This window comes from Artemia franciscana, chromosome 19, assembly GCF_032884065.1.
Source record: "Artemia franciscana chromosome 19, ASM3288406v1, whole genome shotgun sequence".
NCBI classification, from domain to species: Eukaryota; Metazoa; Arthropoda; class Branchiopoda; order Anostraca; family Artemiidae; genus Artemia; species Artemia franciscana.
In genome coordinates, this window is record NC_088881.1 from 15594976 (window position 1) to 15620599 (window position 25624).

Sequence of the window (25624 nt, forward strand, 5' to 3'; positions counted from 1 at the left end):
GACCGTTTTTGTGTTGTTGTCTTAAAAAAAAAATCTCAAAACCGAGGTGCCACATCGTGTCACTTATTTTTAGTAGAAATTTTCATTTTTATGTAATTGATAAGGAACTGTTACTCTAGAGAAAATCTTCTGATTTATATGCGTCAAATGTATAAGACCATTAATAAGCGCGGCTAGCTCAGTTGGAAGAACATCAGGTCAGAAATCTTGAGGTAATGGGTTCGAGCCTGACGATATGGTTTCTCCATTGGTAAAAACTCCAATATTGAGTGTATATTGCTTTTTTGAGTAGAAGTTGCATTTTTGGACGAAAAATCGGTATCTAATTTTTACGGGTGCAGAAAGATTTGATTGGAGTAGGGGAGGGGGAGGACTTTTCCTAATCGTAAATAATAGCTGATTTCCAAAATTTGGTAAAACTATCTCTATTTTGTCTGGCAGCTTGAAATTTCACACCGGGAATGGGTCTGTATTCATCTTCTTCGATCAACGCAAAGGCATGCAGTACGTTTTTCTTTCTTCTTATTTTATGTCAGTCGTCCAAAAAGCTCTACTACCAGTAGGTCTATAAAGAAATGGCAGGAAAGTGCAGTTTAAAAATAGAGGTGGGGGGGACGGGAACTTCGTAAAACATAAAGCTATGCCTTTTCAATAAAATAACACAAAAATAACTGAAATTATTCCATTTAATCAAGATAATCACGTAATCGTATTACAAGACGCGTCATTTAAATTCAATTATATACACGATATACAAAAACAACAACTTCAAGTACGATATAAATAAGTACATAGTTCAAGATCATGATACAAAAAATGCAATAAAAAAACTGACTTCCAATTAATGAATGCAAGAAAAATCAAGAGGTCAATCCGGTCTTCAAATAATGACTTCAACCAGTATGACCTAGATCAGGAACCTTCAATAGAAAATATCAATTATAAGCCCTTACCCAGGTGGAAAGTTAGTACTTGGTCTATTAGGACCATCTATATGATGGCAGTTTATTGAAAATAATAAATATCTAGAGATCGATTTGACCTACAATCAAATACATGAGGTAAAGCTTTAAAAAATCCCCCCTCTCCCCAATTGATCCCAGTTATAATAAATGTCAAATAGTAAAAAAAAAACACAAGCAAATACATCTCACAGAATCACAATCACAGGACGCCGAAAATGGCGCATTAACAAAGAAAACGTCGACGTAATCAACGTACACATCTACTTCAAACGCTATACAACTGAAGCCAGAACGTCATCCCGTAGGACGTAGACTGGGTTTGTCTGGTTCTTCACCGGCGTTGTTGGCCTCTTCAAGACATTATCACTAAAAAAAAAAGGTACTGTTAAAAAACGTAGCTACACGTATTCACCAACAAGGAATGAGAGACCATTTTAAGGCGTTGGATTTCAGAAGCTATTGATAGTCATATCTCTTACTAGCAAAGACGGAAAGGACAAGGCTCTAAAGAGAATAGCCAACCAATATAGCTGATACAAAAAAAATGAGTCAAAATAAAATATTGAGCTCAGAGTATTTAAACTAATTTAAATGCCGTGCTTAATATATTTTAAAGTTTTTGGAATAGCCTGCATTTGTTTAAACAGAATTTCTTTGTTTAAGCTTAGGGCAGGATGAATTCTACACAAGACATATTTTGGATTTATTTTCTTTTTTAAAAAGCCACAAATATTATTTATTTTGATTAATATTAAGAAAATACTTCCGAGAGCTACCAATTAAACCCACTACGAAACTACATATACAACAACTGTTAAATAACTCATAAATTTATTACATCATTAAAGCTATATAATTTAATTCTATACAATCACGATAATTTGTATTAGAGTCATAAAAATCACTGGCACAAAAAGCTTCTGCGATTCCCACAACTATTATAAATACTATATTTTTCCGCTCTTAACCCACTATACCAGCATCATAAAAGAGCTATTAAACCTCAGGCTCGTTGCTGAGAAAAAAGAACAGAGCAATACGTACAAACAGAGGAAGTGGCAACCTGTATACTTTCAATTATCACCCTCGGAGGTAAAAACCAAAAATTATATTTTCAATGCAATCGGCATTCTGAGCAAAGGAGTTACGTACTGCCTCTTATGGGTGCATATCTTTAGACCTCAGAATGTGTCGACAACCCTCTCCGCTGCCCTTCCAGCCCTGCGTGCATCCACCCCTCCACCAAGTTAAATCACCTCCGGCCCTATTCCTATGTCCCGGTATACACGAGGTCTCAGGGTGTTAGCCCCTTGTAGGCGTTATGAACAAAGCCATAGGCAGCGTGTGTGCGCTTTGAGAAAATTACGCTAAACACAAGCCAGACTTTGATGAAAATCGATGTAATAAACATAGGTATCGGTTCGTTGATAACATACACATATATAATTCAATTACTTTTCACACATAAGGGCATTTAAAACTATTATATGAACATTTTAAAGAACATCATATCTAAGCAATGAATTATTCTTTTGCAATTACCTTTCTCTTTTTTATTAGGAGTACAAGATGTGCAAAATACATGACTGCGTCAAAGAATATATTCATGAGCAAGGCCGGATCAATTTCTATAAAAAATTTAAATATTCGAAACACTAAAATAAGACTTAGTTCTACGCGTCTACCGCTTGTAATTTGGTTGCATTTGTGAAACATTTTTAATCAGCTTCGCCTGTTCAGAGGATCAAATCTTCGGAAACCGAGTGTGTTTGCAGGTATTGCGTTCATCGTACACAAGTAATGCTATGCGTACTCTTTGTTTGCAGGAGAGGTAGACGTGGTAAAAGCAAGACGTATTAGATGCGGAATTCGTCAGTATAAAATATGAAAAAAATTATTTTTCTCTCTTTAAACGCTTTAAAATTCGGTTTTTCAGTTAAGCATGACTTTTTTATTTATTTCCTTTTTATCGTAACATGGTATTAATAGAGATAAGTTCGAAAAACCGTTTACCAAGCTGATCTAAAAGGAGAAGCAACCAGGTAACGTATGTTCATCCAGGCTTTGATCTTCCTGACTTCTGATCCTCCCTTTGAGAGAAGCTTATCAATAGGTTTTTTACATTTAACTTAAAAGCATGCAAACTTCAGATTTTCGAATTTTTCCGGAATTCTCTGGAAAACCAGGAATTTTCACAGGAGGGGAGACTGAATACTTTTTTTTAAAGTTTTGCCTTTTTAAACTGAGGCGTGGGGGGCTGGGACCCCTCCCTGTCCCCCAAACTGAAATCCCTCATCCCCTGAAAACCGAGCATTATCTACAACAAAAAACATAAACCCATTTGTATCAAAGTCTCTTAATGAGTATCACTTGTTGACACATGATGACTATATCTTCCTCTGATTTGTTCATCTAAACCCCTACTTCGGATTTAATTTCACAAAAAGAGTATGACTCTACGGCACAACAATGGGTATATGCATCACTGTTCTTGAACCTACTCCAAAATTAGCTAAAGTTTTAATTTCTTTGAAAAATTAAAGACCCAAGTTTCCGTCAGCCGGAAATAATTCTCGTGAACAGTAAACCGCTAAATATCCTTCAAATTTCCCTAGGGACTATTTTAAAAAAGAAAACACTGACCACAAATTACTAACTAACAACACGGTTACCGAATCCCACTTATTAACTGAATGAAACAATATGCATAGAGCTTCTTTTTTGGGTCTGACTTAATATTACATGAAGCTACAAGAATGTCTGGCTAATTATATTAGACAAATTAGCAGAACTAACTGCCAAGTATGCAGTAACAAAGCATAAGCCTTCTGCTTCGTTTTTATATCAAACCTTTTTTAAGGTTCAAAGAAAACATTTTTAATACACTATATCTGGGTTTTGTACATTCTCAGGTGTTCCCCTTAAAACTTTCCTTGGAGGATTGCTTGCATACAATCTTAGGCTGTAAGGGGGAGGGGGGTAGATCGAAATCGAAAATCATCCTGCATGAGCAGGTAAGTTTACTACAAGTAACTAGTGACAGTCTTATGTAGCATAAGCTGGCAAGACAAAAAAAAAAAAAAAAAAAAAAAAGGGAAAAAGAAAATAATAAGGGCGGATGGGGCGATTAGGTAATAACCGTAATAAAATAAAATTTATGTGTAAACATTGTATGCAGGAATAGAGGAAAGGGTGTGGGAGTTCTTTAAATATGAACAAAGGTCACAAAGCCTGGGAATTCAAGACTTTTTTTATCTTGGAGGGACCTCCCGGGGAGGTTTTTATGCAGATTTAAGGGGGATTCCCCTCCATCCGTTCCAGATGTACACAACATTAAATTATTTTGATTTTACTTTACAAGAAAAACTTCTCACTGCCGTACCTTTTCTCATTTAAAATTTGAGCTTCAGAAAATACAAAAATTAGCTTTAAATAAAAACAAAACAAGAAAACTTACCTAATATACACAGATGTATCTACGGATAAGGATAATCTTGTATCCAATTGTTGAGATCTGGATTTATCCTTAGATATATAGTCTTTATCTAATTTATTTTCGTGCACTGAAAGTTTATTGTGATCAGTATTTATTATCTTTTGCGATCTAGTCCTATGCAAAGTATACAACTGATCTTTGCTGAAATCTTCTCCAGCATTTACACACTTGGATTTTGGAAAATCCAGCGTATTTACTATTCGATGCTCTTCTAAACACTTGTCCATCTTTTTACTTATACTGTGGACAACATTTTGTTCATTCTGACGCCGTGCTTCCTCATCAGATTTAATTTGATCACGGCGTCTCCTGCGTCGGGTGGCTATAATAGCAGCACATGATATCAATGCCAATAATGGCACAAGAACAGACATAGTTGCAATTACAGCTATATGGCTGCCGCTAAGAGAGTCATTTGTTTCACTTTGCTGTGTAACATTCTTGACGAGGTAGTCTGTTTCGCCTAGGATTCCAGCAGGTGTTCTCTCACAAACATCACCTGAGAACCCAAGCGGGCAGCGGCAGATAAACTCATTCACACGGTCAATACAGGTTCCACCATTACGGCAAGGAGCACTTAAACATTCGTTAATTTCTATACTGCAATCTTTTCCTGTGAATCCTGCTTTACATGTACACATATAATCATTTACGAGATCTTTGCATAATCCTCCGTTGGCGCAGGGTTTTGTCAAGCAGTCATCTACATTAGTCTGGCAAAGAGAGCCCATAAAACCTGGCACGCACTGACATCTATAAGCATTTACCATATCTATGCAAATTCCACCATTTAAGCATGGATTATCTTTGCAGTCGTTAACATCAGTTTCACATAGGTCACCTGTATAGCCTGATGGACAAATACACTTAAATCCATTTACTTTATCAACACATGAGCCTCCGTTTCTGCACGGGTTGTCAGCACAATCATCAATCTGGTGGCCACAGTTGACTCCTTCAAAACCAGGTGGACAGAGGCACAGATAGCCATCAGGAGTATCCAAGCAAGTACCTCCGTGAAGGCAAGGTCTATCTTCACAGGTTTGTGCAAACGTTTCACATCGTCTTCCGTGAAAACCTGGAGGACATTCACATGTCACTGACGTCCCAGAACCCTGAAAAAGATAAAGATCAGTTAATGAGGAAAAACTCCAAGAGCTGATAATATCGGATTTTTCATGTTGATTAGTATACATGCCAGAACCGGCTAAACTATAAGGAAACTTGTTGATTATATCGGTACAAAACCAGGAATATCTTTAATAGGTCTAATTAGGTTTCTTTATAAATAACTATTTGAAAGTTTGAAGAAACAGATAAGTCTGATTTGAAAATATTTAACTAATATACAAAAGCATAGTTGATTTTGAAATTTTTGTCATCTGTTCAATAAAATTAAAGGAGCTTAGTTCTGTGTGCTGTTAGTTGAATTCATATTAGCCATAAACAACAAGCATTTAAGCTTATCAAGGTTCAGCAATGATTCAAAACTAGATTGAGATACACAGAGAGACAGATGTAAGCTCAAAATTACTCTCAAATACAATGAAAAGGACCAAGACAGTGATTATGATTACAGTGGGACTCACACAGATAGCATTCAGATTAAAATTGTTAAGTAATACGTAAGACCAGGCGCCAGGGCCATATCCAGGTTTTTTTTCGGGGGAGGGGGGTACAAAAACATTTGTTTATTTTTTAATTTGTTTAATTCATTTTTGTTAGGATTTTGTAAGTAAAGATTTCTGAAGGGGGACAAACCCCCTACCCTCCCTGGACACGGCTTTGCCATGCACATACAAAGGAAAGTAGGCCTTCGGTCATGCGCCCTCAATATTTATTTTACAATTTCTCTTATATATTTCAACTATGACTGCTCATGTTTCGTAGCCTTTTCAAGCTACACTCCCCCCTCCCAAACCAAAATCACGCGTATGTGCCTAAGGCAATGTAAACATTTTTGTAGTAAAATATAAAATCTTTAAAATGTAATATTAGCGCCAAAAAGTAATAATAAGACAAATTGAAATTCAAGTATAGGCTACATCATAGAAATACAAAGCTTACCTTGCAAAGTCCTCCATTGAGGCAAGGCTGGTGCTCGCAATCATCCTTGATAATCTCGCAATCTGTCCCAGTATATCCCTCAGCACATTTGCAAGTATATGACCCCTGTCCAGTATTGGCACATTCTCCTCCATTTTTGCACGGTTTGTGATTCGTGCAGTAGTTCAAATCTTGATTGCAGAACAATCCTCCCCACCCTTCATTACACTGACACTGCCAGGGCTGCTGGCAGGTTCCATGCAAACAACCTGGATATCTTATGCATTGGTCACACAACTTTCCCTGCCATCCGAGTTTACACCTATAACAAATTTATTAATTTAATAAATTTAATAACTTTAAAATACATAAAAAATATACAAGTTTATAACGAGTTTGTTTCTCAAATTAAAAAGAAAACACTTTCTTTCGCGGAAAACAGGTTTAGCTGGACAAGAAACAATGGGGAAAATCTATATAACGGAAATGTATGGTTTGGAAAATAAAAGACTGATAGGAGTTTGTTAAAATAATAAAAACAGTAATTATAGGTAGAACCTTTAGGCTGAAGATTGGACTATCAGAACTTCAGACGATTCACTGATTTGTCTCAAATATTTTTCTAACAGTTATTGGACGGTCTTCAGAGGCGGGGGAGGGGGCTTATTGTCCAGTTACAAGAGGAAAGATTCTAATGAACCGAGCAACGAAGACAATAGACCACAATAAAAACTTCATAATCAGTTTTCATTTTTCAAATCCTCAGGAGTAGAATACTCTCCCCTGGGCCCTTTGCTTTTTTATCAATAAAATATCCAATGATTGTTACATTTTCAAGTCATTTAGGTTGTAAGTTTGTTTAAGCTTCCTACTCTATGCTAATTGATTCAAACCCTATTTTTAATCTCCTGAGAAAGTTTACATAGGGTGTTTCGACGGACAGGATTGTGTGTGAAGTCTTGACTTCCGTTTCACAAAATCGAAGTATTGGGGGTTTCAATTACGACGAGGATGCGAAATAATTTAGATGAATTGTCAGACACTTTGGCCGAATCTTGATAAAACATAGTGAGACAGAAGAAATCCAACCCACTTGGTTTTGAAAGTTATAACTTCCGACAAATTAACGCACTCATGTGGAAATTCAGTCTTTTTTTGTAGCGTCATCTTTGGCGAATCCTTTGATGACAGCATTGTAGCTGATGCAATGTTGCCAAAGGACGACACAAATGTGCTAATCAAATTATTCAACAAAAACTACCGACATTCAGTCCTTTTGATGTCTCAGAAAAAGTGGAGTAATATAGCATATTTTTAAATTACAAACGGTGGCGTCAATTCACAAAAATTAGGAGGGAGGGGGGCAAAACGTGTTTTTTTCAAAATCTGGGATCTTTCACTTTTATTTTTTTTTTACTGAAATTACCAAAAAAGAGGATTTTCAATGGAAATGACATGAAAAGTATTTTTCAAAATCAAAAGGGCACGAGCCCCCTGTCCCAGTCGACGGCACTGATTGCGTCGATTTTTTCTTCGAAAAAAATTATGCTTGTAATGCACTGTATGCACTACAATAATCTATACGGGCTGTATGCACTGCAAATGCGAGTCACTAAGGTCATGGATGTAGCAGGACAAGGAATGAGATAAGGCCAGGTGATGAATACCGTAATAACATTTTCTTCTCATAATAAAAAAAAAGTTATATCCAATAGACGCAACAAAATAAATTTGTAACTAAAATTCAGCTTACAAAAAAGGCAACATCCTAAATTTTAGGGAGGAAGGAGATCAAAGGATGCTATTAAAAGTCTGCTGATTAGGCTACTATTTAATAGACTCGTTCTATTTTTAGATTTCCCTAAAAATACCTAATCATATTTAAAAAATGGACTGTCAATTAGGTTTTTTAATAAAATGAGATTGGTAGTTGTGTCTTATAGCCACCACACTCAAGTTCTGTCGAGAAGTGAATTTCGGTTAATGCCAATAAATTAAAACAAAATATGATGAAAATATAATACTTTATCAACAAATTTATGGAAACTACAACAAAGAATTATGGAAGGGGGACGCCCAGACCTCATTAAATTAAATAAGTAACCTAAACTAACCTAACCAAAATACCAACTAAATATTTAATATAAATATAGCTACAATGTAGTTTCCCACCGAGCCGAAGCTAATACACGGTCTGGTATAAAGACTATGAAAACCGGTTATCGTTTCATGTTCGCGATACAGGATCTTGAGTGTGGTGGCCATAAGACAAAAGTACCATGACATTTATCAATATGTCCATTTCTATTTCGGAAGTAAGGGCTGAAACAGCAGGACATGACACGACTCATTGCCAAACTGCGACTAGGGTGCATGTATAAGAATAATCAACCCGGCGTGATCCAGGTTCCCAAAATCAGCCCTCCGCATACCCTTTTACGACCGAATTGATAACTTAGAAGAATCACAGACTTTCTTAAAAACCGTGGGAAAATCGACTAATTATCAAGTATTAATCTTTTCATATGTTTACTTTACAGATAACGTTTGAGCAATTTAATTTTCTCACCAGAAATAATGCAAATATACTCACAGGCATTCATTCGGATCGTTACAGGAGCCGTGCTCTGAATGACAGCCAGGAAGACAAATTGCTAAAAAAAAGACATAAATTTTAGAAAGAGGTCTCTTTCAACGTTTTGTTCTATTCTTGTTACACATGTCACTATCAATTGGAATAATATTGATATTTAGATTTGTCATAAAAAGAAATTGTCCAATCGAATAAATAAATGCATCATTTCAAACGGAAAAGTCCTGTCGCTGTCTCAGTTTTTTATGCCTTGACTAAAACTTGTTACAAATCAAGCAAGAACGACGGCAATTTGGTATTTTGAAGCAATTAAGCCCAAAGCAGTTTCTCACGTTGTTTAACTCTACAGTCCGCAAAAAGGCAAAGGGGTCATTTCGGTTGATCAAATTTCAAACGGCAGAAATCCGCCGGATGGAGGAGGGAATGTTACCACCTTATGCCTGAGCACGAAGTTCTTACAAGGACAGACGGTTTATCTCAAGACTAAGAAATGATTATTTACTACATAGATGAGGTCTTACACCCATCCAAATTACATATTAATGACACGCCATCTGGATTTCTGAATTAGGATTACAGAGTACGAATTTAGGGATATGTACTTAAATTATTCCAGATGCTGAAAAAAATGACAACAGGTGGGACAGCGAGGATTTAACAAGAGACCCACTTCGAGTCCCGGAAATAACCGCAACATTTCCTCTTGGTCGGCACACAACGTCCGGTTTGGGGACTTGATATAAGCTTTTTGGAGACTTCTATCAGGAAATAATGATATTCTTCGTGAGAACGAATACAGATTATCAAGATGAATGTCCAGATTTTTGGCAAAGATTTGTTTTTCTCACGGCAATTATTCACAGACCGTCAAAATTGCAGATTCATTTGCAATCTGCGAGAACTATAGTTCTTTTTTAAGACAAGTGTGATGAGAGTCAGTGAATATAATTATCCAAGTTTCTTTTAAAGTTAGACCCAGTACTTCTACAAGAAACTCATCACAACATTTTGCTGCCTCGGGAAGACGAGATGTGGCGAACAATCCTCCTTCCTTCTCACCCTGTTCGGAGCTTTTTTTTAATATCCCCAATGATTGGCACAATATTTAAGGCACCAAGAGTTCATTTTCATGAAAAATACTAGAGGAAAGCCAGTAAGATCCCCAAATTGCAAGTCCTGAAAACTACGGCCCACGAGTCTCAAGCCTTTTCAATGCAAGGGGATCGGCCATCTGAAACACAATACCGCGAATACACCTCAATCCTTCCGGAAAAATGATCAAATAAAACAATAGTCTCATAACAAAAATATTAAAAAAAACAACAGTAAGTACGCAAAGCTAAAAATTTTAAGAGCGTACAAGATAATTTCTGAAGAAGGCCTGAAACTTTTGCTGTGTTTCAAACTTGCGCCCCTCCTCTGAAATGTATACCTGCCATATTTATTACATTATTCGGCTTAGCCAAAAATTTAAAAGAATCCGTGGCCATATGAAGGGATTTACCGAACTTAAGCTATTCGTTGCCAAAAAACTATTATCTGAAACAAATTCTATTACGGAAAAGTTGTATTTTTTAAAAGCAGAAATCCACTAAAAAAGCAAAAAAAAAAACTCCTTGAGCCATTAGGAAATATGGACTTCTTGTCAGTGGCAATTCTAGGCCTGGACAAGAGGGAGGGGGCCGGTGCCCCCCTTTTTCGATATAAGATCCCTTTATTTTATATTTTTATGTACCTGTGGCATACCTCCCTCCGGATTATGAGGCGCAGGACGCTACTGCTGTTTGTGTAATAACACACTGACTCGAGAGTAACAGACTACAACGATTCAGACACAGTTCAATTATGAACTTCAGAATAAAAATTGTACTGTCCTTTTTAAAGCCAAAAGCCAAAATGTAAAAGTCAAAAATAAAAGTTTTGAGGGAACAATCAAAAGGCTAAGGGACAAAACTTTTTTCGGGGGCGAGAACATTTCTGTTAGGGAGCACAGAAATGGGACAAATTTTGTTTTGTCCCTTAACAGTTTGACAATTACAGCCGTAAGTCCCTGAGCGAAGGAGAACCTATCTAAAAAACTGAGCCCACTGTTTGTGTAATAACACACTGACTCGAGAGTAACAGACTACAACTTCAGAATAAAAATTGTACTGTCCTTTTTTAAAAGGAGAAATTATTATAACAGATACTACATCTTCTCATGCTTTCAACCGCAGCCACTTCCTGGAATATCTGTCCATCTCCATCGCCTGGAAGAGGTGTGGACTTTCCCACGAAAATCTTGTGAGACCCAGTGTCCATCCACCTTTATGAAACACATATGGAAACAAAACCAATAGCCGCAAGGCACTTTGAACCTATTCAGGTTGTCTTAGCTGGTGTTTGCAGCTGCCGACTTAGGTAGCAGATGGTCTTTGTATGGGAAGTGGAGAGAAGAGGGGGGAAGCAATTGCATTGAATACGGTGACAGCTGACACGTGGGTAGATTGAAGCTATCGATCGAATCAAAATACTAGTTCCTGATTATGGTGGTTTGCTTTGTCATCCTTCCTAGTAAGGAGATACTTTAAGAATTATGTATTGAATAATATTGGAAAACGCGTGTCCGTAAAAAGGAGATCAAATATAATGTTTGAAGAATTAGCTGTTTTAAATGGACAAAGAATGGAAAGGACAACATCTAAACAAAAGATAGATTACATTGTCATAGCTTTGGGAATGAAGTTTCCTTTAACAAGGCAATGATTAATTTGTAGCGCAAGGTTTTTCAAACAAATTACTTCATCTGTGAAAATTATTTTAAAGTATTTTATTTAAATGTGCAAAAACGTTTACGGATTGTGACCAATAAAACCAAAACGAAGAGAAAAAGAGCGAGACAGCTTAATGTATTATTAAAAAAGAATTGAACCATGCTATGTCTGATTAAAGACATTCCCAGTGGGAACCAGGTTCTACTTCTTTCTTTTTAATGGTATATTATTACAGGTTTTTAATTGAGTAGTATGCAACTTTACAGAAACCAAGTTCATAAGTTATCAATGACCCAGCGAGTGTAATAGCTGTAATTCGCTTCAGGACAGACTCCAGAAAGAATGCATTCTGCTTCCCTACCCATTCTATTACATCCATTTTCACATGACCCTTGATCTACTGGGAGCGGATATTCTCTGATTGAGAAGACAAAACAAAGCCGACCCAGCTTCTGAGGTGGTCAAGAAAAACCATGCAAATACCCGATCAATGGCCAGAATTCACAAAACGGAAGCTGAAAGGGCATATTTTCTTCCTTTTTAACTTGTTTTCTTTTTGATAAGAAAGTTCTCAGATGGTAAGATTGCTGTACCCAACACATTAAATATAGATCCGACTTAAATTTTGCTTTATAAGTTTATTTTCACCCGGGTTTTCGCCCGTTTCACACGGGGCACTTGCCCCCCCCCCAGATCCTGCTCTGTTCGTATACTGAACCAATTAAACAAAATAAATCTTTAGAAGGCAAGAGGGGCCGAAAGTTTATAAAAGAAAGACGTAATCAAAATCAAATCACCTTCAGTACAGTATTCCCCCGTCCAACCAGGTAGACATATCTTATCGCCTTGATCAGAACAACGATAATGACCAAATGTATCATCTCTGGGACGACATATTATAGCACAGCTTTCTCCGAAATAGTGTTCGTCACATCGAACACGATATTCATAACTAAGAGCGGTGTGGCCAACTTTTTCTCTGTCTTCTGTCCATGAATCCTCGATGTCGAGGAACCTTTGGGTGGCCATTCTGAAGATAAGCCTTCGTCCTGTAATGAATAATAATTAGAGTTTGATAATAAAGCCTATCTATATAAAAAATAGGTCGATCTGAGAAGATTTCTCCAACAAACAAAATTTTATTAGTAACTAATTCCCTGGAAAGTTTCTAGACACAAAGTAGACACATGCACTAGCCATATACACGTTTCGGAGGCTGGGAACCATATTTAGGGGAGGGGGAAAACAGGCAAAACCAAATGAAAAAAAAAAATTCAGGAAATTATAGGAGAATCCTAAAAAACTAAAATTTTGCATATTTCTTTTTAAAAAAAATCATAATTTGTATGAATTCAAAAATACGAGTAAAAGAAGCAGCGTGTTGAAGAATACGTTTTCCCTCAGAGGGTATAGTTAAAAAACTGATGTTTCAGATCTATATCCATTACAAAACTGACCACACGATGATGTCAGCCACTTATAATAGGCATAAGACAAAAACAGCTTTTATTCCTTATCTAAAATAACAACACAAAACAATAAGAACCAAAAACTTAATTACAATTCATAATAAACCAATTAAGCTGGCAACTAAAGGGATAAAAATCCTCATACTTTTTATACACCTTAACAACAGTGGTTCTCCCACGTTTGCCCGTCTAACATATGGCACCTGAGGTCAGCTGGTAGGCCCTGAAGTGTGATTAATGGGGAGACTTCGATGATTTGACGTGATAGCCACTACCTTTCTTTAGTAGCTGCTTCTATATTAACTACCGTATTTTAACGGAAAATTAAATAAAGATTTGACAGTACTTGCCCTACGAAAAAAGATGTCGTATCTAACTGAACAGGTGCGGAATATCCCTGAGAATATTGGAGGGTTTTCTCTGGGGTCGGATACTAGAATTTATTTGGCGGAAATGCCCGGCTTTGGCCATTTAAGCGTGTTTTCGTAAAATTATCCAAGGGGAGAATCTTCAGATGACTATTAGAAGCAGGAATACTTCCTATCCTGTTCTTCTAGTAACTGATATGTTAGTAACAGTACAAAAAAATCAATAGTTAAAAACAAAAAGAAAATACACAAACTAAAACAGTAAAAACAAACCAGACTTACCACGAAAAAGAACTATAGGACTAAAGCAGGACCGTATCCAGTATTTTTTTCGGAGGGGGGGGGGGTGCAAAAGATCTTTTTGGCGGGTAAAAAAACTTTAAAATGTATCAAAGATTTGTTCTTATCCATTTTTGTTACGTTTTTTACGAGTTAGACAAGCGTTTATGGGAGGGGGGTCAAACCCCTAGACGCCCTCACTGGATGCAGCCCTGGAATAAAGTAAAATTTAAATATTTTTTTCCAAATTGTTTCTTTCTTCACCTTATTCGGAGGGGGGCAACTACCCCTCTTGTCCTACAAACTACGATCCTGTGAAGGCCCTTTTTCGCATGTTTCTAAAAAGACGCTCAAACCGCGTAGAAAAAACAACAACACAGAAATGTTACTCTGAGGGGTAGGTTACAACATCTTAGCAAGGCTGAGAGGAGTTAAACGCCTTTGAACGAATTTGTAGGGTCGAATTTATGAATACTTCCCGGGGAAACCTTAAGGCCAGTCACGAGGGGGGTCTCCTATGCCACGAGTGCAATTATGATAACGCTTCACTTTGGGGGATATAAATAAAATGATTAAATTCATATTTCATGATAGCTTTACGTAAACAGAAATGGATTATGCAACAATAGACATACATTCCTTGTCTTAATCCTTGTTTTGTTTCCAAGAAAAAGATTGAGCCTCCAGGCAAAATTCTGGTGGTACTAAACGTCAATTCCAGGATAGCGAGAATCTTCTCCATCACGCCAGAAAATTAAATTCAGTTTATAAACACTTAAAAACAGTCCAGACACTATTTGCGAAAAAATGGTCAAGCCAAACCTGGTAGCAGCTGCTCTTGTATCGCCCGCATCTTACAAAGAATAAACTGAAATGTATTAATTACCCTCAACTTCAGCTGTAATAACTGGTTTTGCAAAATTAACCAAAAATGACTTAACTACAGGTGAGATTCAAACTCTATTGCCATTATGCTATCTCTACCCCTTAAATTAATTCTTAAAGCAAAAACTAGGAGTAAAAAAACTCAAGTTTTGCATAGATGCGGAAATGGAATGTAGATTCTCATGGAGAGTAGCCTCTTTAAGACATAGTTATTAATCCATATGCCAGTGTATCTTTCATATTGCGTGAGAAACTACCAGAAATATTACTATTTAACAATCTGCTCATTAAAAAACTGAATAGTAGGTTGAAACAGGACAGGTAGATACCCCGACCGTCGATTTATTAGTTGAGGTGCTGGTACGGGTTACACAACACACACTGGGCCTGCTGGTTTTCCAACCTACAGAAGGACTTTAATCAACACAGAAAATTAGATCCAAAACACTCGAAATCTTTAATTATCCTCCGAAAATAGGAGACCGGAAACCGATCAGACGAATTGGCAGGGGCTACCGAGCCTCTTTGCGGGTGGCGAGAATAATAGTAGATTTGATGACCAATGTTGGATGTATGGCTGCCCTTCTTAGGTAAATACCCTATAAACACCTTCAGAGAGTTGATTATAATTAAATAAGTCGACTAAGATCAACATGTTCAGAAAAATGACTGAGTTAAGAATGAAAAAGCACAGTATATCAAGTTAAAAATGCAAAATTAAGAGAATATCAAGTTATATGGATAGTCTAATTTTGTCAACCATACTTAACGTGGCGAAAAGGTAACAGTTAAGTGACTTCAAAAAGCCTTCACAAAGAAATAACGATTAAATTCAATTAACGGCGAAGTTAAGACTATTTACCTTGCTCCGGAGTTGCCACAGGGGAGTTCGAGCTTGTTTCGTGCCACGCCTCGACAATCAACGAAAAGGTGCCCTAGAGAAATAACACAAACATCAACACCTAATTATTAGATGTAATTTATCAAATTAAACTGTACATGTCTTAAGTCTAGATGATCATAGGCAATTGCAATGATAATTTGAGGAGCAAAAAAGTACAATAGAATAAAAACATATAGATAGAACACCGTGGGGTCCCCCTATCTTTTCTCTACACCCCTCCACCCAAAAGTAAAATTACATATTAAACAACATGATTACATATTCATTATTTCATATCATCATTATAAGTTTAAGTAATATTTTGATTATTTACAAGATAGATTTTCCATGAAAACTTGGTCTACTAAAGAATAAAGCTGATTTATAACTCTTTCTATTTTGTTAAAAATTGTAACTCAAGTGAGTGTGCTACTGAATTTAATTTCAACTTATGCTACTATATAGTGCTTTCGAATGGAGCATTCTTCCGCAACACAAAAAAAACCTTGAATCTATATTTCCTCTACTACAGGCTAGGAGCAGTAAATGGGTAGGCAAAGTCTGCTTTGCTGACAAGGGTAAATACAATAGTAAAAAAAATCACAGACGTTAGTCCTATAATAGTGAGCGGAGACGCAAAAATTTTACTAGGGAAACTAGCTGATAGGAGTGTTTTTAATTTGGGAAACTTTCTCAATTTTTTTCGAGCCAATAGTGCAAGGTGCGTACCCCGAAACCATTTTCATAGAGGAAGGGAGGCAATAATGATGAACACAGGGGACCAATAAAAAAAAGCTTTATTTAACAATTTGAATTAGAAGTTGAATTTCCAGAACTTCAGGAAAATTTAGGATTTCCGTTCTGTAGGAATTGTCAAGTTTGAGACTCGTTTGCATCGTTTGTTAAAATGGATTTTTTGTTGTTGTTGTTGAGGCCTTTGTGAAGCCAAGGATAGATCGAACAAAACCCTTGTGAATTTGACAGTCAGCTGACCAGCCCCCATCATTGTGAGAGGTCTATAAGGACAATTATTCTAAAAAACTTACCGGCCATGAGAAGCCAAACGGGAAAGCAATAGGATTAGTGTATCCATCAGAAGAATCACTTTTGTCACTAAAAATAATATTATTATTTCCCACAACGGGAGTAATCACATCACCAAAGGTACAGGGTGAATTATAATCAATAACTTGTTGATAGTGCTTTAAACAAACACGAAACTTAGTTTGACAACTAGAGGAACACACACCCGATGAAGTTCTAGTACCCTTGCAACAATTTCCTTCTGTGTCTCGTCCTAGTTCATTTGCGAATGATTTTAAACGGAGTTCAAATACGCCTGATGATTCAACCTGAAAAAAAAAATTAATTTATAATTTCAATGGGCTTTAAAACTGGCAACTCTAAAGTCAAATAAAAGAAATAGTCAATATTTGAAACTGGGTCTAGTTAATTTACACATTTTATATGTAGACTATTCTAATCTTCGTCTGGTTTTCAGAACTTATTGGCGCTGAATTCGTAGGTGCAAACAGGTCCAATAGCCTACTTAAAGAGGGTGTCACAGTATTTTTCTAGGCTTCAGACGACCCCAGGGAGAGAAGGAGTGCTCAATCCAACTATTTACAGGTAGACTCAAGCATAGACCTACCAAAAATTAGTGCTCTTTATATAAAGAATATTGTTTGACCATGGTAAAGAGGGTCACAAAACAGTAGGTGCAAACTTCCTGGACCAGAGCCACTTCTGCAGGAAAATGTCCTAACTTAATCGTTTAACGTATTTAGGCCTATATGTAACCTACTTCTACAAAATCGGAGTCCTGAAAGACCTCCTTTTACAATTTTAAAGAAATAATCTGCAAGCTTTCGTGGTAGCCTGAATGGTAATAGGCTTAGGGTTAAGGCTATTTATAGGACACAGATCAGATAGGAAAAAAAAGAAAATATACCATTTGAATCTGCTATCTGAATTGCATCCTATCTTCCCTTTCCTGATGGACCAGATATGGCCCTGAGTCATATATAAAAGGTTGATTGGTTTTTTTAATGGCTTTACAACTTCGGCATTATAAATCTAATTTTAACGAAAAATAAGTACAATATCTAACGATGAACTCATATTTGGCTTTAAGTTAAGTGGTCTAAGCACACAAGTGTTTTGAACTTAACACTAGGCTATAATGAGCCACAAATTCTGTTATTGATTTTGAATGAATGGAATTTTTTAACAATCTGAAAAATTTAAATTTATAGTTGTAGAGTTTAATGTAGAAGAGACCATGACTAAGACTGTGACCAAATCAATATTTAATCATGAATTAAGGCTAATTTTAAGCAAGTCCTCATTCGAATAAAAAATTAGTTACCTTAGTAAACATCATCGAAACAACAATAAAAGCATATATCCTCAAGAAATAGGCCATTTCTCGGCCTGGGCCAAAGGCCTTAATCCAACAGATATATAATTAGCATACAACACAACACACTTCTTTCGATGAGCTCTCGTTGTCAACTAAACAGATTTCGCCGCTTACGAGCTGAGCTCCTGCCATAGGGGATCCAACGCATCCGGCTGAATAAAACAGCCAATCACGCACAGCACGTCTTGATTCTTTTCCTCTTTTTTTCATTCAATATTTGTACTAAATTACTCTGTGATTTTGTTTTGTTTGTTTTTTTAAAAATCATTCCAATTATGAAATGTAGACATTTGTTGGAATATGATTCGGGTAATTTAGCAAATAGAATGAAAGCAACAGAATTAAAGCAGAATCTTTGCAGTTATTTAAAGGACTTGCGCCTAGAGGACCTGGTGAGGAGCGATGTTTGGTATTTGACATAATGGAGGAGGGGTGTACAAGGTCATAAGGGTAGGCTCCTCAATAGAAGAGCCAGCAATTCCGGAGCAAAACATTCTATTCCGCAGAATGCATCTTGATGTTTTTATATTTTGGTGGGGTTTATTAAATTCAAATTTGGTCCTAAGCAATGGCGTCAATTCACTAAAATTTAGAAGGGGAACGCATTTTCAATATCGATGGACAATTTTGTCAATTTCTTAATCGAGGCATTTTTCAGTGAAAATATCCTGAAAAACGTATTTTCCATTATTTCACGGACCAAAAAAATATAGGAGCAAAGTTCCCTCAGTTCCCTCCCCAATTGGTGCAAGTGGTCTCAAGTTATCAGCATGTGATTTTTTTTTACTCTTTTAATCATATTATTTTTTCAATCATCCTAAATACTGTCGAAATTATGAGAATTTAGGAAATTTCGTTTGGGGGATTTAGGCTATTGATAAATTGGAAATAAAACAATTGAGTGAGATTTCACAAGACTAAAAAGGTGAGGGCCTTCAAGAATTGGGGGGATATAGGAATGATTGAGAATTTGATATGGTGGTAAACAATATGAGTATTCTCTGAAATGTCTGCAAACGATGACAAGCCTGTAAAATTTTTCTGAAGGGAGGCTATAAAGCTCTGAGAAAAAAACTTTGTAAGAAAGAAATTACTTTTTCGAATGTAAAAAAAATTTATTTGGTATATTTTAGATCTTCCAAGAACGGTAAATTCCTAGTAATCCCCACCTTTCCCTGTTTGCGAGCACCTGTGGGTAGCAGGGGTGGATCTAGAGCAAAATCTTGGGGAGGTCCAATATGACAAGGCCAGCAATGAGCAAAGTCTTGGGGGGGGGAATACGACAAAGGTGTTAATAGAGGACCAAATTGACACACTTATTCTAAGAAAAGAGTGAAAAAAGGAAACAAAACAGGGAAAGAGGGCACCGGAAAAAATCCTGAGGAGGGGGGTAGCCCCCTACCCTCCACTCCCGCCCCTTGATCCACCAGTGATGGGTAGAGTAGAGATGTAATGCGAATGAAAACGTTAATTACACTTAGTTAACGAGTAATATTGAACATTTAAGAGTCAGGGGCAATTTCAGGAACCCATGCTTGCTTATGTTTACCGGGATTAAAAGCATGTTTTGTACTGCAATTGGCCCTGAAATTGCTTCGGAGGAGAGTGACATCAAGTCACAAAAATATAGAGGGTTTCAATTAATTAAAAGTTCTAGCTAACTTTTCAAGTCTCCAAAGATACCAAGCCACAGTTAAATGTTGAGTTATCCCAAATGACGCTGCAAAACAAAAATTATAAGACAAAATGTATTCGAAAGATAATTCTGACACTACCGATCGTTTTAAAAACTATTGACAAGAAAATTTTATAAGATTGCAGTTTTAGCAGACATCTTCAGCGCGGGCCCACGTGTGTTCCTAAAACATATTCCTTCTATACAAAATGGACTGCTATTATAAATTGCCCATTGGTCTTTATACGGGGAGAGGCACCTAAAGTCTATAAAAGTAAATTTTTAATTTTACCGACTAGGTCTAATTTCCGATTTTGAAAATTTGCAATTCTCGATGCTTTAGTTACTTTTTTTTCTTACGTTTTTCGCATATTAACCAATGGTCTGCGTAGTGCAGGTACTGAAATGCTGATTTTCTGCCTTTGGTCGGGAGTGCAATATGTGGTTGGGGACAAATCATTCGACCCTTAATATACACCCTACCCATAATTAGAACCAACATCCCACCCCCCAATAGCTAATACACAGCTATGCAACACTGAATCGTAAATTTTGTCTAATAAGAGTTTGTTATATTGACAGTACTGCTAACAACCCACCGCAGCACAACGCCGCTTGAGGACGACATAGCTACAAATACTTCCCCTCTATCCCAATCTATTTAAACTCTACCTCTTTACATCATTCTAAGAAGTTCAAAGTTCCCTTAAATCCTTCCTTACAACCTCCTACCACCAAATTCAAGTAGAACCAGCTTTTTGTTTGGCCTTAAATGGTTGGCCAAAAAGGACGACCTTTGGCAATATGTCATCCTTAATCTACAAATGTGTCCTAGCCATCTCGGGCATCTTTATTCTATGTAGGAGAGGGAACTAGGGATTTTTCTTATAAAATCTAAAGACATTAAAGATAATTAATATACTTTTAAAAACAAGAGCTAAGAGCTCATATGGCACTTGTGACGAGGCGAGAAGAGCTAAGAGCCAAGAGATCATATGGTATGAGCTCTAACAAAATTCTATGAATCAATAGATTGATTTAAAAAGGAAAGTAAGAGGCTTAATGCCGGTCAGGATTTAAAATAAGAGCTCTGAGTCACAATGTCCTTCTAAATATCAAATTTCATTAAGATCCGATAACCCACTCGTAAGTTATAAATACCTAATTTTTTCTAATTTTTCCTCTCCCTTTAGCCCCATATGGTCGAATCTGGGAAAACGACTTTATCGAGTCAAACTGTGCAGCTCCCTGACACGCCTACCAATTTTAATCGTCCTAGCACGTCCAGAAGCACCAAACTCGCCAAATCACTGAACCCCGCCCCCCAACTCCCCCAAAGAGAGCGAATCCAGTACGATTCTGTCAATCACGTATCAAGGACATTTGTTTATTCTATCCACCAAGTTTCATCCCGATTCCTCCACTCCAAGTGTTTTTCCAAGATTTCCCCCTCCAACTGCCCCTAATGTCAAAAGATCTGGTTGGGATTTGAATAAAAGCTCTGAGACATGAATTCCTTCTAAAAATAAAATTTCATTAAGATTCGATCATCTATTCGTAAGATAAAAACACCCCAATTTTCACGTTTTCCAAGAATTCCGGTTTCCCCCTCCAACTCCCCCAAATGTCACAGGATCTGGTAGGAATTTAAAATTAGAACTTTAAAGCACAAGATCCTTCTAAATATCAAATTTCATTAAGATCTGGTCACCCTTTTGTAAGTTACAAATACCTCAATTTTCAAAATTACCCCCCCCCCAATTCCACCAAAGAGAGCAGATCCGGTCCAGTTATGTCAGTCACGTATCTTAGACAGGTTTCTATTCTTCCCATCCAGTTTTATCCTGATCTCACCGCTTTAAGTATTTTCTAAGATTTCCGGTCCCCCCAAATGCCCCCCCCCAATTGCGCTTGATCCGGTTGAGATTTAAAATAAGAGATCTGAGTTACGAGGTCCTTCTAAATATGAAGTTTCATGAAGATCCGATCACTCCTTCGTAAGTTAAAAATACGTAATTTTTTCTTATTTTTAAGAACTAGCTCCCCCCCCCCCCAATAGAGTGGATCCGTTCCAATTATGTAAATCACGTATGTAAGACTTCTGCTCTTATTTTTCCCATCAAGTTTCATCCCGACCCCTCCAATCTAAGTGTTTTCCATGATTTTAGGTTCCCCACCCCAAACTTCCCCCAATGTCACCAGATCCGGTCAGGATTTAAAATAAGAGCTTTAAGACACGATATCCTTCTAAATATCAAATTTCATTGAGATCCGATCACCTGTTCGTAAGTTAAAAATACCTCATTTTTTCTAATTTTTCAGAATTAACCCCTCCCCCAACTATCCCAAAGAGAGCGGATCCGTTCCGGCTATGTCAATCATGTATCTAGGACTTGTGCTTATTTTTCCCACCAAGTTTCATCCCGATCCCTCCACTCTAAGTGTTTTCCAAGTTTTAGGTTTCCCCCTCCCAACTCCACCCCCCCCCAATGTCACCAGATCCAGTCGGATTTAAAATAAGAGCTCTGAGACACGATATCCTTCTAAATATCAAATTTCATTGAGACCCGATCACCCGTTCGTAAGTTAAAAATACCTCATTTTTTCTAATTTTTCAGAATTACAACCCCCCCCAACCACCCCAAAGAGAGCGGATCCGTTCCTTCTACGTCAATCATGTATCTAGGACTTCATTTCCCACCAAGTTTCATCCCGATCCCTCCACTCTAAGTGTTTTCCAAGATCAACCAGATCCGGTCGGGATTTAAAATAACAGCTCTGAGACACGATATCCTTCCAAACATCAAATTTCATTAAGATCTGATCAACAGTTCCTAAGTTAAAAATACTTCAATTTTTCTATTTTTCCGAATTAACCGGCACCCCACTCCCCCCAGATGGTCAAATTGGGAAAATGACTATTTCTAATTTAAGCTGGTTCCGTCCCTGATACGGCTGCCAAATTTCATCGTCCTAGCTTACCTGGAAGTGCCTAAAGTAGCAAAACCGGGACCGACAGACCGACAGACAGACCGACAGACCGACAGAATTGGCGATTGCTATATGTCACTTGGTTAATACCAAGTGCCATAAAAACGCGTAAAATTTTAGCATAAAGAGTGGAGGATTTAGGAGGATAACACTTCGTGTGTAGGATAATTTCTGTTCGCTGTAAGTTTATGCGTCCTAGTTTACTATCGTTTGGAAATACGAATTCTTTTCTATAAGTTTTGTCCGCTTCTTAGTCCATTAAATTTAAGAAACAAGTTTTTATTAACTGCAAGTAAGGAGCGATATTAAAACTTTGAACGAACAGAAATTATTTTGTTTGTGAAAGGGGTTGTTCCCTCTTCAACGCCTCGCTCTTTACGCTAAAGTCTGACTCTTTGTTACAACTCTACTTTTTAAAACGATAGGAAACTTTAGCGTAAAGAGCGAGGCGTCGAAGAGGGGACAACCTCTTTCATATACGGAATAATTTCTGTTCATTTTAAGTTTTATGTGTCGCTCCATACTTGCAGTTAAAAAAAACTAGTTTTTTTAATTTAATTTCTGAACGTTTTTGAATTAATGCATATTTTGATTTTGGCTCACCGCACATGAATAATTAAAACAAAATTTGCAGATTATTTTTTGGCTAAATGGCTTTCTCATATTTTTGATCAGACGATTTTTATAAAAAAGGGGGTGGGGGAGGAGGCCTAGTTGCCCTTCAATTCTTGGTTATTTAAAAAGGCAACTAGAGCTTTTTATTTTTTTACGAACGTTTTTATTAGTAATAAATATACGTAACTTAAGAATTAACTTACGTAACGAACTTCTATTTTTGTATGTTTTTATTACATATATGAGGGGTTTCGTGTCTCGTCAGTTCCTCGCTCTTTACACTAAAGCTTGAACTTTGTCCCAATTCTTTAAGAATGACCCCTGAGTCAAAAGGCCGTAGAATAAACAGTTGAAATTATTCAAAATACTTTAGCGTTAAGAGCGAGGTATTGTGGAGGAGACGGGCCCCCTTTTATACGTAATAATTTCTGTTCGTTTTATGTTTTAATGCTGCTTCTTACTTTCAGCTGAAAAAAAATTATTTTTTCATTATTTTCTTTTTAAATAATGCTAGAAAATCATGCGCCACCTTCATGGAAATTTTCTTCCCCCATGATAAATTCCTCCATGAAGAGATCCTCCCATGTAGCCCCTCCCCTGACCCTCCCCCCTCAAAGCGAAAAAGTACCCCTGAAAACGTCTGTACACTTCCAAATAATCATTACTATATGTAAACAATGGTCAAAGTTTGTAACTTACAGCCCCTCCCCCGGGGACTGTGGGGGATTAAGTCATCCCAAAAGACATAATTATTAGGTTTTTCGACTATGCTGAACAAAACGACTATCCCAAAATTTTGATCTGGGGACTTTCGGAAAAATTGAGCGTGGGAGGAGGCCTAGGTTCCCTCCAATTTCTTAGTCACTTAAAAAGGACACTAGAACTTTTAATTTCGTTGGAAGAATCCTTCTTGCGACATTCTAGGACAACTGGGTCGATACAATCACCCCTGGGGAAAAAAAACAACAAAAAACAAATAAACACGGGTCCATGATCTGTCTTCTGGCAAAAATACAAAATTCTACATTTTTATAGATAAGAGCATAAAACTTCTATAGTAGGGTTCTCTGATACGCTGAATCTGATGATGTGATTTTCGTTAAGATTGTATGACTTTTAGGGGGTGTTATTTCCTGTTTTCTAAAATAAGGCAAATTTTCTCAGGCTCATAACTTCTGAAGGGTAAGATTAAACTTGATGAAACTCATATATTTAAAATCAACATACAAATTTGATTTCTTTGATGTAACTATTGATATCAAAGTTCCATTTTTTAGAGTTCAGGTTACTATCTCTAAGGGTCGCTCCTTACTACAGTTCGTTACCACCAACTGTTTGATGTTGAGTGTTATCTTGAATATGAGGGGAGCTACCTCCACTCTTCTGTCAGCCACTCGAGACAATAGGATTAAGTAGCTTTTGCATAATAATTCCTTAAAATTGAAAGTAATCCAAGAAATTGGTGTACCATTAAGGTTTTTGTCCGGGGGGTGGGAGTCTGAAATTTAAAAAGTATTTTTCAGATTTTTACGGCAACAGACCTCAAGGAACTCAGTGGACAAATGTTGCTTGAGAGGGGGGCCTCTAGCCCATCTAACTCTGCACAAGTGATTTGTTATTTGCCACAAACAAATTTAAAACAGAGGTATGTTAGTTCTCCTTATCATCCATATTAAAGAAAAATACCCAAATATGATAAATATAAATATTCTTGTAAGTGAAGGGATTTTCCCTCCGTAGTGACTTGAAGGACCTTTTAAGAAAGACTGGAAAATCTGACCTTAAAAATCGAGGTTTGAGACTTCAATCCCACCCCATCACCACACAAAAGATGAACTGACCTTCCCACCTATTTGCTAGAGTACAACTACACAGTACTATTCCTCGTTACAAATACTACATCCTTTCTTTTCGTGTGAACTGTGCTAAGATCCTGGGAGGAATATGTCACCACATGACAGCATAACCTCTGAAACTGGAAGGCCCGTTTAAGTAGTTTTTGAATAGTTCCAAGTGACTGACAGTCTCTGAATCCTCTGTCGATTACATTTTGACCTAATTCGATTTAAAATGTTTGCTGGATTCATGGATAGATTCATTGATTTCGCCAAACGTAACGTCAATTGATATTAATGCACAATTTTGAACTGTAAAACACACTTTAGTATCAACCGAAATGAGGAA

General features: G+C 36.9%; 1 protein-coding gene across 1 annotated transcript; it reads right to left on the minus strand.

The window, feature by feature from the left end:
* Window positions 1–668: 668 nt before the first annotated feature.
* Window positions 669–18253, minus strand: LOC136039333 (neurogenic locus protein delta-like). The gene is made up of 8 exons (XM_065722959.1): window positions 18106–18253; window positions 16784–17089; window positions 15717–15789; window positions 12651–12902; window positions 9101–9161; window positions 6529–6829; window positions 4423–5576; window positions 669–1331 (listed from the first exon to the last, which is right to left on the minus strand). Exons 1-8 carry the CDS (start codon window positions 18160–18162, stop codon window positions 1238–1240), a joined length of 2298 nt encoding a protein of 765 aa, XP_065579031.1. The 5' UTR covers window positions 18163–18253; the 3' UTR covers window positions 669–1237.
* Between the last annotated feature and the right edge of the window lie 7371 nt (window positions 18254–25624).

Bases quoted from the DNA above. Each gene is read 5' to 3' on its own strand.
- LOC136039333 (XM_065722959.1), bottom strand. From the start codon at position 18,162: ATGGCCTATTTCTTGAGGATATATGCTTTTATTGTTGTTTCGATGATG. The intron at 17,090-18,105 runs GTAACTAATTTT...TTTTTTTTTCAG, and splicing joins TTTCGATGATGTTTACTAAG to GTTGAATCATCAGGCGTATT. The intron at 12,903-15,716 runs GTAAATAGTCTT...TATTCATTACAG, and splicing joins TGTGGCAACTCCGGAGCAAG to GACGAAGGCTTATCTTCAGA.